At 32.3% G+C, this 16,400-nt stretch overlaps 2 protein-coding genes across 2 annotated transcripts in view; one reads left to right on the top strand and one right to left on the bottom strand.

Annotated features, from left to right (window-relative positions):
- Positions 1-16,400, bottom strand: part of drk (growth factor receptor-bound protein 2 drk) — a 42,508-nt gene that overhangs the window by 13,674 nt on the left and 12,434 nt on the right. The window contains exon 3 of the mRNA XM_089638329.1: positions 5,005-5,124. Within this exon, the coding sequence (XP_089494455.1) occupies positions 5,005-5,124 (120 nt within the window). The remainder of the gene's footprint in view (positions 1-5,004; positions 5,125-16,400) is intronic.
- Ucp4A (Uncoupling protein 4A) overlaps positions 16,203-16,400 on the top strand; it is a 30,053-nt gene continuing 29,855 nt past the window's right edge. The window contains exon 1 of the mRNA XM_089638328.1: positions 16,203-16,295. The gene's annotated coding sequence lies outside the window, so the exon portion shown is untranslated. The remainder of the gene's footprint in view (positions 16,296-16,400) is intronic.

The following is a 16,400-nucleotide window of genomic DNA, read 5'->3' as shown; positions in this document are numbered from 1 at the left end:
GGAACGCGGCGCAAAAAATGTCGAAGTGTGTAAGAAATTTTCTTTGTCATCTTCAACGGTTTCAACATTGTGGAAAAATAAGGATGTTTATTTATCTGCGTTGGAGAATAACATCACAGAAACTAAAAAATTTAGAAAGTGCGTGGTTCCTGAAGTTGACGAAGCGTTACTAAAGTGGTTTAGTGTGCAAAGAAGTGCTGGATTTGCTATTGATGGGCCGATTTTGAAGGCGCAAGCGGAAAAATTCGCGAATCAATTCGGAAATGACAATTTTAAATGTAATAACGGTTGGCTTGATCGTTTTAAAAAATCGGCATAACATTGTTTATGCAAAAATTAACGGTGAAGCTGCATCTGTGGATCCTGTAATATCAAGTGCGTGGGTTCAGAGTGTTTGGCCAGAGTTGAGAAAGGATTTCCGTGACCAGGACATTTATAATGCGGATGAGACAGGATTTTTTTATAACTTAACACCCACTAACACCTTTAAATTTAAAGGTGATAAATGCATTGGCGGGAAAAAGTCAAAAGTTCGTTTGACAGTGCTTGTGTGCGCCAATATGACCGGAACGGATAAACGAAAACTGTTTGTTATAGGGAAATCACTCAAACCGCGATGTTTTAAGAACGAAAAATTGCCTGTAGAGTACACAGCTAATAACAAAGCATGGATGACTTCTGAGATTTTCCACAAATATATTTCCGCCTGGAACAGGGAGCTTTTTAAGAAGAAGAGAAGCATTCTTCTTGTAGTGGATAACTGTCCTGCGCATCCAAAAATAGAAAATTTATCCAATATAAAACTTGTTTTTCTGCCGCCGAATACAACATCCATATTACCGCCAATGGATATGGGTGTAATAAACAGTCTGAAAAAATTTTATCAGAGGTTCGCGGTACTTCATCTTATTGGCCAGAGGGAGAAAAAGTTGAATGAGAATTTAACAATATTGGATGCGATCATTCTTTTAAATGATGCGTGGACTAATGTATCACTGAGCACAGTTGCCAATTGCTTTATAAAATCTTCATTGAAAACTAGAATTGATGATGTGCATGAAGAATACGACGAAGAAGACAACGTCCACCTATTATATAATATTTTAATGTTTTCCTGTTTTATATAATATTTTAATTTTAAAGTTCTTATTTTTCGTGCACTGTCACTGTCTTTTATTGTTGTCCTCTACTAAAATAGCACTATTATTGTTAAATTTTATTCTCTGCTTTTGTGTAAACCGTTTATTCTTTATTTCATATTATGTAATTAATTTTTTTTAAAGGAACACAATAGGAAATTTTATTTTAGGTTTATTATAGTTAAGCGCACTTGAAGTGAAACAACACAAAACTGCGCTATATAAATGTTATGTTATTATTATTATTATTATGCCATTATCAGAGTGGCTAAGAACGAATAATATTAATGATTTTAATAATGACAATATCGCAGACTTTGTGCGTGTTGATGAGGGTTTATCGACATGTGGACTTCCAACGGATAGTGATATCGTAGAGTCTGTGTTGCATAAAGACAATGAAGGTGATGAAAGCAGCGACGATGATAATATGAGTACAGAACCGGAACAAATTACAATAGGGGAAGCTAGTGATATGATGGATAAATTAGTGAGTTTTTTCGGTAGCAGTGAACCAGATGATGAAACTTTTAATGCGTTAAGTGTTTTGAGGGGGAAAATAAGAAACATTAAAGTGAAAACTTTAAAACAATCCTCGATAGTGAATTTTTTTAGTACAAATGATTTAGAGTAAAATAAAAACTTTTGTTTAATGTTAAGTGTTTGTACAATTTATTACATATAATAATTAGTGTAGTTGTAAGTTTAATCGTTATATATTAGGGTAAGTACCTATATTACATATATTTTTAAAAAATTAACGCGTTTGATTTATAATGCATATGTATGTATTGTGAGAGCTTTATACTATGTAGGTTTCAGAGATGTGCTTTATTTCAAATAAATCCATTTCAAATGGAAATGCAAAATGCAAAATGGGTATTTTCCATTTTGCATTTAAATGCTTTTCTAAAAACCATTTTGCATTTTAAATGCTTTTCTCAATGCATTTTCCATTTTAAATGCTTTTTGCAACATTCTTCCTACTTTCTCCACTCATCTTTTTTTCATAAGCCCCAAATATCAGTCGGTCCTCAACCTCACTATGAGAGATAATTTACATTTGTCAAGTTGCTCCCTGGTAGGAGCCCTGGCAATTGAGTGATACCATTACAAAAAATACTGAACATGGGGCCATGACGCTGTAATATTAAACGTTAGATAGCAGTTTCTATGTTTTACGTTGGCAACATTAGTCCCGCGCAAATTTTTTGTGGTTTCATAATCTGTAGTCGTGGTGTTTTTGGATTTACCATCATGTAATATGTTTGTTCTACATTGATGTCCATTATTAAATGACAAAATTGTTTAAAAATTCTATAATTATTTTAATTGTTTGACCTGAGAAACCATTTTGCATTTTCAATGCATTTTGAAAATAGGTATTTTGCATTTTGCATTTGAAATGCTTTTCTAAAAACCATTTTGCATTTTGCATTTTCAAATGGTTTTGGGTACCCATTTTGCAAATCTCTGGTAGGTTTATGTATATAAATTCTTATAAACCTATTTTGGATATAACGAGTAATGGCTATAAGGAGCAAATTTAGTCGGTCCCCTCGTGCTCGTTATAACCAAGTTTGACTGTATTTAATTTTTTAATATTTTTATATTTTTATATTATTTATTATTATTATTTATTTTTATATATTTTTAATATTTTTATATTTTTTCAATATTTTAATTTTTAATCTTTATTTTTAGTTTAAATTTATCTTTATTTTAATGTTTTTTTTCTTTTTTTTTAAATGTATAAATTCTTATATTATAAAATGGGGGCCTCAGCACGGGTAAACAACCCAGTGAGGCCAACATTACTGAATTAAAATATGAAATATTGTAAAATAATGTATCAACAATAAAAAATAAAAACCCGGTTGTAGTGCAGGCAAGGGGAGGGAATCTTTTTACGAAAAAAATAAATGATTATTACATGGAATGTTAATAGTTTTAGGAAAATTCAATAATCGGCAGGCAGGGGGTCTATGGAAAAAAAAATATTTGGCAAGTGGTCTACGGGGCAAAAAAGTTTGGGAACCTCTGTTCTATATAAATAAAAATATTAATGTTCGTTTGTTCAAAATCATAAATCCCCAAAAGTTCTTCACGGAATGCTTTGAAATTTTGACCCAACGTTGCTTTCAAATACGCGTGTGTTTTTATATATCTATATTATATAGATGTCACCTGTGACAGGTAAAAACGAGCATTTGTTTAAAACAGCGCCATTGTTGGTTTTTTTTTAAGCAGCTCCATCTATTGGACGTAAAAGCAACACGCGCTATTATTTCTCTGCCATCTGCACAGAGAGGCTGTGTAGAATATTTTATGATTACACCGGATTAAATGAAGGGTGATTTCAAAATAATGCTTCAAATCCGAGTTTCTTCATTTGTTTTACTTTCAAATAGTTTTAATTAGTTGGGTACTTTGATCTTCAGTAATAATTTATAAGAATTTGATTAAAAAAAAAAAATAAATATTAAAAAAAAATCAACTTCTAACTCGATTTACTCGATAACGAAAGCTCAAATAAAAAAAAATATATACTACAAAATCGACTCCAAATGTGATGTAGATTCACCAGTTTCCCGCTTGTACTACGAGTTTCCGGACACCCTGTATATTTCACTAGTAATAAGATAAAATATATTATGATATGATTAATATTTATTATTTTTCAATGTTCTCCCATAGTAAGCAATTGCTTGTGTTTATGGGATGAGGTATTATTTGTTTAGTTTCTTAGATTTATATTTTATTTTTTAAATTTTTGTTTTTCTTTTATTTATTTACTTTTTTTTTTATTTAGTTTAGGTTTTCAGTATATTTTTTTTAATTGTGTTTTGAATTCTTTGAAACTATCATTTAGTGATCTTATATTTTCTGGCAATTTATTGAAGAAATTGGTTCCTAAGTATTTGTAGTTTTGCTGACCCAAAGTTTTTTTACAAATCGGAATTGGTAACATGTATTTTTGCCTGAGATTTGCTGTGTTTTTTAATGGTACGGTTTTGTTTAGGATATCATCTTTGTAAACTTGTAAGGTTGCGTGATACAGGAAAAGAGTATTTACTTTTCTGACTTTAAATTCTTTGAAAATGAGTTCAGATGAATATAAAAATGATTTCTTTAATATTATTTTAATTATTAGTTTTTGCGCAGTGTAAAAATAGACTAATAATAATAGATAATATTACTAATAACTAAAACATAGACTCGTACATGCTGTTTTATTATTGTGACTCTTGACATGGCCCGACTCAAGTATCTGATTCACTTGATCGTACCGTGTCTTCCTCGGGCATCCCCGACTTCTGCTGCCATTCGCATTTGCGTCATATATTCTCCTTACACTTCTTTTTTCACTCATTCGCTCTATATGCCCAAACTCATTACGTTTACATCGGCCTTGCATTCTTTGCGAATCTCCCAATTTCTCACATGATCATACATGGTTTTACCACACATACGCCTCAGGGATCTCATTTTGACAGCATTCAGTGTTAGTATTCACACATAATAACAATTATTATTCATGAATTTAAACAATTTGCATAATAATTATTCTTATGAATTGCTGATATTCATCCGTCGAGGCTAGACAAAATTATAGACAAAAATAGTATCATGGTAGTTACAAAATCTGACAGATTAGAGATATATTTAGAAATAATCCCGCACAACAAAAACCCCACTTTGTGACCTGACGGGTTAAGATCATCGTCTCAGAAATTACGGCATTACCATTTTTTTATTTATTTAATCCATTGAAGAAAAAAACATAAAACATCATAATATAAACCAAATAACAAATTATTATTGGTAAGGCCATTAACAATTATTAATAAAAATAAGGCCTTACTTGACGGAGAGTGAGAAGTCTCCCGGACTGGACTCGCTGATGCGGATGAGGAAGCCTCCCTCATGTTTGTTGAGGAGCAGCTTCTCTGCGTCAGCTCGCGTAATGCGGCCGTAGTACCAGCTGGAAGAGAAAACAACATTTTATGGATCAGCGATCACTACATTATCGATTTGTTATGCAGTGGGAAGGTTCACATGAGATTGCGACTGTAATAATGGTTTATTAGACTAATAAATATCTAACTCCATGTTTTTTTATTTTGTAGTTTCACAAGTTGAGGGAATGTTCAGTGTGTAAATAAGAGAACTAAGAGTGTATAAATTACGAGATCAATCGTAGAAGGCTAAAAGCTCCGGGACCAGTGGATAAAAACCAAACAAAATTTACAGGCAAATCATATTAACCGGAACTGTGCCATAAGCGCATTGTCGTCGTTTTACATTCATTATGCCTTCGTTATTTTTTTTTTTATTTTTTTTTTTTACTATCAATATAAAGTTTTTTTACTGGCTTTTTTTTCGATGTCTGTCTCACTAGGATAAACCTGTGTCGAGACAGACGTATTTAATACATAAATTAATGTTTACATATTATTTGATACATATAATATTTCATTACATTAAATGACATTGTGAAAATGATAAAAAATAATAATAAATGATAAATTGGTTAATCAGCATCTAGTACATACTTATGAGGGGATTTTTATAAAATTTTTGATCTTGGATCTGTCTTGGCTGATGATCCAAGACTTGATGTCTGTTTTATATTTAAAAAAATAAATTTGGTTCAGTCTAATGGCTAGTGGGAGAGCATTATATAGCCTTATAGCAAAATATCTAAAATTTCTCTGGCCAAAAATTTAAAATAATATATAAAATATTTACGGCATGACTACCATTCAGAATTGAAACGTTGCTTGAAATGTCTTTAGTCGTGTTTGGTGACCAGATCCGAATAGTCAGGTACTTCCCCACCTTCCTCATCCCCATCTTCTTCCACTCCCCACTACCTTAAGCCTCACAAAATACCTCAAATGGGGATGCTATGTCTCACTGGCTCCAGACGGTTGGGATTCTTGTGCACATTAAAAAAAAAAATTAAATTCAGTTCCTGTTTTCAACTCATACTGTTTCTTACTGACAACAATCTATAAATAGGAGTGCAACAGCCCCACTAGTGGAACTCTTGTGCTACATAAAAAATAAACAATTAAGCAAATTAACAATGCAAAAGTAGATGAAAAAGGTAGTTGGTGTTTGCTCGCTAATCTCGTTAAGATATACCCAAGGTTCACTTTTCAGTGCGTACCTCAGAAGAAAGTGGTGCTACATCCAATTAGTACTTTCACACGATAATCATTGTTGATTGAAAATAAGTATCTACTTAAAACAACAACAAAAGATCTTCTCAAGATGTTTTTTAAATAATATTTTTTTATATCATTTGCATCGAAGATCTTAAATCAACACTATGTATTTGAGAATTAGGATTCATGATAGTAAGCCTGTTAGTGTTATTATTGACAGAGCCTAGCAAAGTCCTGTTTTGACTCAACCATTTTGCATTTTATCCGTCTGTTAATTTGTTTGTACAAATTTGGCCATTTTAATCGTTCACTAAAGAGTCTTTTTTCAAATGTGAAATCACCTTGTTTATTTGGACTAACTGGCATTTTAAATATTATGGTACCTACCTGCCTGAAGAAAGTTTGAAAAAAGAATTTTCATTATGACAGTGACGTTTCTTTGAAGAAATTGTACAATTCCTTATTTGAAATTCAAATAATATTATGTAAAATATTCAGTTTATAAATAAGTTGGTAGATATTTTAATACCTACTTACAAATCTTTACATTTTTATTTTGATTTATTAAATATAATTAGAAACATTATTTTTTGGATGCGAGGTCTACTGTTCACAGAACTACAAGTTTATTTGCAATAGGATACCAAATTAGATATTCAATGGGTATAACAGTCTGCATATAATGTATAGACACCTCAATGTCATGCATGATATAGGTCGAGGTTCCAATAATCAAAACATGTACACATACAATCAATTATGAATGAACCAATACAGTTTTATGAAAACATTTTAGGAAAACAAATGTAAATACATGAAATGAATAGGGGCATCATAATAGAGTCTGTATAATGATTTCAATTTATATGCCATATTCTAAATTCTCTATTTAAATGTAATATCTCTCAATAATTTAGAAATCAACCCAATCAAAATTTCTAATGTACAAGATTTCTCTAGTAAGTGTTTGTGCAAAAATTGCAAAAAATACAACACATTCATTTGATTAATCTTTGGCTTACTGCAAAAAATGATTCATCGATTTGAGAATAGAAAACAATATTACGCATGCATATTTTGATTTTCCAATATTTAATCGTCTGGCGAAAATTATACACTAGTCACTTGACTGCTTATCAAAAAGCAAATAAATTATATTCTAATTTTATAAAGGTCGGTGTATTATAAAGCTTGGTGTCTTGGCGAATTTCAATTTAAATATTGGAAGGCGTAATTTATAAAGGCGACAAGAAGCCACAAGCCAAAAATGTGTATATTCTAAATGCTCGATTTGAAGGGCCTAAACATAGACATATGAATATTAGTAGACCTGCCCTAAGTGATTAAAAGCGTATTATCCCCACTCCCCATACCGGTTCCATTGGAGCCGGCTGTGCTCGCGTATGGCCTCAAGTGAAATTTGAAAACGTGACGTCATCATTCTTGTGCGAACTATGGTCGAGGCCTCATCGGTTCATTTTACGAAATAACACGGCAAAATGTTGACTTGTACTATGAAAACTTGTAAAAATAGATGTGAAAAAGAGAATAAACCCAATTGTCGTATTACATTCCATATATAAGCATTATTTTACTTTATTTTAAGCATATTCACATCGTATAATATGAATCAGTTGTTACTATCACATCGAGAAACGTCTGGAAGCGAAACACAAAGCTGGTTGGTTGCTGGGAAGTAAATTATGAACATTTATAAAAGTGTCTTAACTAAATACTTAAACGAAATATTCGACTCTGAAAATAAAACCGAATTTTTTTGCCGAATTTGGACTTCGCAAATTTGTTCATAACGTGGCGAGTAATTTGCGCTCCCATGTAAAAATGTCTATTCATTCAAAAGCAGATTTTACTTTTAAGAAGTAAATGGTGATATTATAATGCGAGATGCCTATTTACTGTCAGATTGATTTATTGACGAATCACAGTCAGCTTCACTCCCTTCGTTCTTCAACAGTTGATTTTACCCCTCGCCATTATCTTATCGTCTATTAATTCCTATGTCTGTGGGCCTAAAGTTGTTTTTATTTATTTTGTGAATCATTTTGTGAATCATTTTGTGGAATCATTTTGTGAATCATTTTGTGGAATCATTTTGTGGAATCATTTTGTCAATTATTTTGTTAGAAAGAAAAAGTTAATAAAGGGATTAATTAATTAATTAATTCAACGAGTTAATTTTAATTTGGGAGGCGGGTATGGGTACCGCCGCCCCGGAACCATTTATTGGATAACCAAAACCTCTGCCATAGGTGACCGCAAATGGTTCGCTACATTTGGTGACTTAAGAGTGCCCTGGTTCATGGGGTAAAGTTTATCCGGGTGTTGGCGGCGGATGTGAGGGACTGGTTGAGAGAGACCTCTCCGATAGGACTCTCTCGGAACATCGGCTTGCACCGCAGTGGGGGGGATGGATTTATACGTCTGTCACTCCTGGACTCACTAACCCCCAGATTCCTACCCACCCCGTGTACCCTTTTCCTTCCCAGAACTTCCATTCCTAAAAAAATCCCTCCACACAGCATCCCCAAAGATGACATCGGCCCTGAAGGGAATTATTTTCCTCAGTGCCTCCTGTGTGGAGCTAATGTAAAAAAAAAAGTTAATTTGTCACAAAAAATCTTAGCCAATACAATATTTCCTTTGAAAAAATACATTTTTTAGTAGTTTACGCTAATATTTTTTAATAAAGTGATTAACAATTTTTTTGTAATTCTAATCAAGGGAAACAATAGGAAAAAAATTCAATTTATCCAAAGCATATTTTTTTGTATTAATAAAAACCGATTTATAGTAAACATTAATGGAAAATAGTGACTTAGCATTAAGCTTCACCTTAATTTGAAATATATAATTTTTATTTACACAGGTGGACGTTGAATTTTACATAAAATTTATTTCGCAATATCAATTTTAAATTTCAATGAAACACTAGACATTTATTATAGAGCCACTTTTAAAAAATTGTATACCTCAGGGCGCATTTTAAATAACTAACCGTGTCCATAACTGCCTTGTTTCCTTCAAACTCATACAAAGTCTCATATTTGAGTCATCAAAATGTAAAACTCGCTCAAATGTAAAATTCAATCAAAATGTAAAATTTCTGCTGGTTTTGATGTGTTCACAAAAAGTACTTGAGTAAATTGAAATAAAATTAAATATTTATTTATTAAAAAACTGTTTGGTGTTCCAAACATTTTTTTTTTATATTTAAGGTGTTCCAAACAGTTTTTTTTATATATTTAAGGTGTTCCAAACGGTTTTTATATTAAAGGTGTTCCAAACAGTTTTTTTTATATTTAACCACTCGGAACATTAGAACGTCAAAAGACGTAAATATGATAATAGCGGTCAAGACATTAGTACGTCTTTTCACGTAAACGCGCGAGATTTTACAAAAATCGATTTATTTCCATCACTAGTATACGGATTGCCATGATTTAAAAAACAGAGTATCGATAATGAATAACGCTACGCGTCTGCATTCAAGAATATCTATGGAATGTAGAGGTGCATTATCTGAGTCGATAGAATCTGTCATCTTGTTCGTTCGTAATTTATTGCGTTTTTAAATAATTTATTAAAAATATTTTAGTTTGGACGGTTAATATTTTGAGGTGACTAATAGTTTTTAATTATATTTCTTCAATATATAAAGTGTTATTTTTTATGATACTCAGAAAAAAGTACATTTTTCACAGCTTTGAAATAATGGTCAGCGATTTTTACATATTTTTGACGTTTTCAGAAAATGTATATTTAGAAACGCAAATATTTACGTATAACAAAACAATACGATAGTGAATTTCATAATCTTTCCAAAACATTTTTTAGAATGAGGCTACGTTTCCCAAAACGTGAGTTATGAAGCTTTTAACAAAACTCGTGAATAACACAAAAATTTTCGCGTTTTGACAGTTCGCAAAGGAACACAAAGTAAATAAAAGTCCTTTTCTGAGAGGTTAAGGTGTTCCAGTTTTTTTTTTCCAAATTCTAGAGCAGGTCTTGCAACTCCACGACTCATCTTTAACCTCTCAGACAAAGGCATTTGTATGCTATGTGTTCCTTTGAGAACTGTCAAAACGCGGAAATTTTTGTGTTATTCACGACTTTTGCTAAAAGCATCATAACTCACGTCTTGGGAAACGTAGCTTCATTCTAAAAAATGTTTTGGAAAGATTATGAAATTCACTATCGCATTGTTTTGTTATACGTAAATATTTGCGTTTCTAAATATACATTTTCTGAAAACGTCAAAAATATGTAAAAAATCGCTGACCATTATTTCAAAGCTGTGAAAAATGTACTTTTTTCTGAGTATCATAAAGAAATAACACTTTATATATTGAAGAAATATAATTAAAAACTATTGGTCACCTCAAAATATTAACCGTCCAAACTAAAATATTTTTAATAAATTATTTAAAAACGCAATAAATTACGAACGAACAAGCTGACAGATTCAATCGACTCAGATAATGCACCTCAAGATTCCATAGATATTTTTGAATGCAGACGCGTAGCGTTATTCATTATCGATACTCTGTTTTTTAAATCATGGCAATCCGTATACTAGTGATGGAAATAAATCGATTTTTGTAAAATCTCGCGCGCTTACGTGAAAAGACGTACTAATGTCTTGACCGCTATTATCATATTTACGTCTTTTGACGTTCTAATGTTCCGAGTGGTTAAATAGTATAAACCAAAGTCACCATCCGCGTCTGTCTGTTTGTGTGCTTAGTTTGTCTTAACTATGCAATGGATATTGATAGGGTTTTCACTGTCATTTAGAAAGCAAATTCTGAAAGGTTTATATATTTAATACATGCATATATATTTATATAAAGTATAGAAATGTCAATGTTTTGTAATCGAGTCGTAAAAAAAATATTTTCAGGCTAACGCTGGCTAAACCTTATGAGATACATCAAAATAATGTACCATGGAATTGGGTATCTTTAAAAAGGCCTACAGAAAAGTCTGCGATGGTACATGTCTAACTCCTAAGGATTACCTAAGTCCTAAGTCAGCTAGTAATATATACTCCTGTTATTCTGACTCTTGGCAAGAACCAACTCAAGTATTTAATTCACTTGGTCGTGCCATGTCTTCTTCTTCTTCTATTAGAGTGTTTTAAAAATTAGAAAAATAACCTTACATAGGTATTACAAAAACTGATTAAAGATTTTGAAGACTGTCATAGTCTGAAAAATTTTAATCTGTTTGAATTGAAAAGTTGTAGGCTATATGTATAGGCAGATTTATGAAAACAAAATGCCATACATTCAGCAGATTTTGATAGGCGACACGGCCGAAAATAAACCTAAATATCAGCAACTAGCTCCAGTAAGCCTAGGACTAATAATAACTACAGAATAATTATTCAGAATAAGTTCCTTGAATTTAAAGTGAACATGCAGCCGCAGTGATTGTCAGAGAATACAAAAGCCCTAGCGAAATGCAATATGCATTTGTGCAGTGCATGTGACTAGTGCCAACACAATCATGGCACAAATGCACCACCAACACAATGCACAGTGTGTGAAGTGGGACTGCATTGCGTAAGAATGGACGTTCACTATTCACACATCATACGCCACTAGAGACAATTCACACTATTAAAATAACTTTCCAAGTACAGCATTAACATACGCAAAGATGAGAACCTTGTCATGTGTTGTGAATATTCATTACATTACGATTATTCTCGCTTTCATTGTACGTGTGGAATGAAATAGATTTGATGGAAGTTGTAAATAGATTCTCAGATTGGTTTAATTCATGATTAATTTATTAGCTGTGGCGTGAGAAAATTAGATCTACAGACATATGTGAAAAGTGGGTATCGTAGAGAATAGAAAATTAGATCTACAGGCAGATATGAAAAGTGGGTATCGTAGATAGTAGTTTTTTAGATCTACAGACATATATGAAAAGTGGGTATCGTAGAGAGTAGAAAATTAGATCTACAGGCAGATATGAAAAGTGGGAATCGTAGAGAGTAGAAAATTAGATCTACAGGCAGATATGAAAAGTGGGTATCGTAGAGAGTAGAAAATTAGATCTACAGGCAGATATGAAAAGTGGGTATCGTAGAGAGTAGAAAATTAGATCTACAGGCAGATATGAAAAGTGGGAATCGTAGAGAGTAGAAAATTAGATCTACAGGCAGATATGAAAAGTGGGTATCGTAGAGAGTAGAAAATTAGATCTACAGGCAGATATGAAAAGTGGGTATCGTAGAGAGTAGAAAATTAGATCTACAGGCAGATATGAAAAGTGGGTATCGTAGAGAGTAGAAAATTAGATCTAGAGGCAGATATGAAAAGTGGGTATCGTAGAGAGTAGTTTTTTAGATCTACAGGCAGATATGAAAAGTGGGTATCGTAGAGAGTAGAAAATTAGATTTACAGGCAGATATGAAAAGTGGGTATCGTAGAGAGTAGTTTTTTCTAGTTTTAAGATTAAAGTAATTTTCATAAATATATCAACATTTCTACGAAAGATAAATCAAATATACCTTAGTCAATTTTTTTTTTTTTTTTAATTTTAGAATGAGTTAGTTTACTTCTTTTTTTCCATATCAATTAATTATAGCAAGCAAGAATGTAGTGAAAAGTTATTATTATAATACATATAAGATGTATAAATACGTAACAATCTATTGCCAAATACATGTTTTTAATTGTTATTATTATATTCTTACAGCATTACAAAAAAAGTGGTCTAAATATTATGCAGCGCGTAACAGTGAAAACTTGACTTATTACCATGGCTATTGTTTGGTTAAAATGGTCTTAAACCAGGCTCGAGTCCGGCATTACCACACAAACTTTAAACAGCCATGTAAAAATCTAATATTTAGTAAGATTTATTAGTTATTTTGAATTTGGAAGTGACCGACTATTTGATAGTTGCTTGTGTATCAATATGAATAAGAAATAAATTACTTTGCTAGTAAAAAAATAATATTAATATTGTAATATATCAATCAATCCGTAAAAGAAAGTTTTTATACTATTTATAATAAATACATCTATTTTTATTCATTATTTAGTATTTAAAAAAACTTTTTTTAAGGTTTGATTGAGGATTGAACCTTCCTCCCCAGGGACTGACTAAAATGAGTGAACCGCGCCATCACTCCAGCCAAATCCTAATTGTGTGGTACTGAGATTTATTCTGTATATTAACTGCTGTAAACTTGTACAATGTCATCCAATTTCAGAGAAATGCGTGCGAGCTTGTGTGTACATGAGTTCCACCAAAAGTTGATAGAGTGCATTGTCATCAACAATGAGTCTATATTACATAGGAGAATATCTGTATTACATAGGAGAATATTTGTATTACATATGAGAATATCTGTATTACATAGGAGAACATATATATTACATAGGTGAACATCTGTATTATATAAGAGAACATCTGAATTACATAGGAGATTATCCATATTACATAGGAAATATTAATATGTAATTCTCCTACACCAAACTCAAGAGCTAGTTCTCTTCATTGGTGTAGAAATACTAAAAAACATATTTTTCACTATTTTGTTGTTATGCCATTCACTAAGTATTTTTGTAACAATATTATAATTTTTTTATATTTTAAAAGAATAAATTATATATAAGAAAGAATAAATAAATTGTGAAAATACTTTTTCCAAATTAAAAAAATTTAATTATAAAACCAGTTAAGAGTGGGTAAAACAAAGTGACTTACTATGTATGGCACGGGGTGATTTGGCATAATAATATTATATCTTTCCGTTAATCTGTGTGTCGTATTGACCCCTTGGAGTCTGGAACCCCCGGGAAGTTGCCAAGTGACTGATAGGTATTTGCCCTCAACACAGTCATTAAACTTCAATTGGCCAATGCATTATTCATGGCCTTCATTTCAGCTTATCAAAACATTCATGAAGTAATAAATTACCAGAGATAACATTGTAAGTAATAAATTTGATATAAATCATGATAAATAGTCAATAGAAATATAATAAAAACAAATCCTTATACAGTCAAACTTGGTTATAACGAGCACGGGGGGGGGACCGACTAAATTTGCTCCTTATAGCCATTACATAATCATTATATCCAAAATAGGTTTTTTTTAAATTGTATGTACCTTCCTACCTGCTTCTACTTTTTTTTTAAATATTAACTCCACACAGAAGGCCCTGAAGAAAATAATTTCCCTCAGAGCCTATGTCATCTTTGGGGATGCTGTATGGAGGGTCTTTTTGTGGAGAGGAAGGAGTGAACATGGGTCTTGAAGAGTCCCAAGTTGTAGGAGTTGTAGGAGGGAGGAAACACAGAGGGCAGTTCGTTCCACAGCCGAGCTGTTGAACCTAAGAACCAATCGTAGAAGCGACCCGTTCTCATGTGACAAATGTCAACCGTGTACAAATGTTGGGCGCGCGTTTGGCGTGTATCCCGACTACGCACCGGTGCCGAAGGGATCAATGACGCTAGTTCCTCAGAGCATCTTCCATTATAATACCAAATAATACTGTCGATATATTCGCAAAAGTACAGTATATTTTCAAAATACGAGTAGGTATTACCTGTTAAAAAATAAATTAGAAAAATTCACTTATATTACTCAAATTTATTATCATGATTGTTTTAAAGATTTCGCTTTCATGCTTCTTAATTTCCACTACATAACAATCAACGCATTACAACCATCATCACCTGGTTCAAGGCTTCCTTGAAATATATCATTAAATTGTCTATCTTTTTATCACAGCTTGTGCATACTGTACTACCGCTTGTAAAATCGCACTTCTCATAAATAACTAAGGGGGCCGACAGACGTAGCTATAAAAGATCAAAAGTTATTTGGCTTGGCGTATTTCGGCATATCGCTCGCCATACATTTCAATTGGAAATGTACGGCGAGCGATATGCCGAAATACGCCAAGCCAAATATCTTTTGATCTTTTATAGCTACGTCTGTCGGCACCATAACTTGCGAGATTGTTCTAGTTTTCGGCTGAAAAAATTTACTTGTCACAAACCAGTGATGCACAACCTGCGGCCCCAATCTTATGGCCCGCATGTAAATTTCCTACGGCCCACTTGGCGATAGAGAAAAATCTAAATGTTTGGGGTAACTCTTGAAAACCCTGGCTGAGAACATTTGTTTATAGAGTTTTGGTTAATTTACGCTGCATTTCCTAAAGGGAACTAAATTTGTAGAACCGATTTGAAATTGAAAAAAATCAACAGAAATCTTAACTCTTGAATATCGCTGTCAATCCCCTCCACCTCAACGAAAACAAAAAAAATCCGCTTGTTAGTCACAGCCCATTTGAAAAATAGGCAATGCGGCCCCTCTGCTGCAAAGGTTGTGTACCACTATCATAAATTTACCCCATGCAGGGATGTAGGTTCTCGTAACTAGGTACCTTCATAAACATATTTATTGGTTTTAAAACAAAATTGGCGATGATTTGTAATACAAAAGAAGATGTAAAAAGGGAACAAAATTGCAAAGCTCAAATTTCGCGTGACTTTTGCAGATTTCATGACAATTTTACATTATGCGCGATGGATAGCAATATTTCACGTAGCTGACAATTTTACACAGTGCCATAAAAATATGAATCCGTCCCTTCCGAGATAGGAAATTCCCGCCCCTTTGTTTGTTAGTACTTACTTCGAGAATACTTGAATATTTATTTTTATATTTTCAGACCCAACAACCATTCATGTACTCTAAAATTGTGTTGACAAAATTATTTGCTCAGTATATCAGTGAATCGATCTCGTTATAACAGTCAACAATTATATGAAGATAAGCCTGAACTAAAATATTGTTTTGTAATTGCTCATTATAGCTGTGACTTGCTATTGCTGTGATCTTATAACCAAGTTCAACTGTATTTTAATTGCACTAATAATATACCTAAATACATTTTACATTCTTTGCAATCATTGCATTTTAAAAGGTACCAATGTACCGTTATTAAATTAATTATTAAACTGCTACTTTTCTCAGTGAACGGTTGCAGCGAAAGCGTTTAACACAAAAGCATTTCGGCGCAACAGGATAC

Source organism: Hesperophylax consimilis, chromosome 12 (genome assembly GCF_061612785.1).
Source record: "Hesperophylax consimilis isolate HC1 chromosome 12, BYU_Hcon_1.0, whole genome shotgun sequence".
NCBI lineage: Eukaryota > Metazoa > Arthropoda > Insecta > Trichoptera > Limnephilidae > Hesperophylax > Hesperophylax consimilis.
The sequence above is the reverse complement of the archived record's forward strand: the minus strand, read 5'-3'. Positions and strand labels throughout refer to the sequence as shown.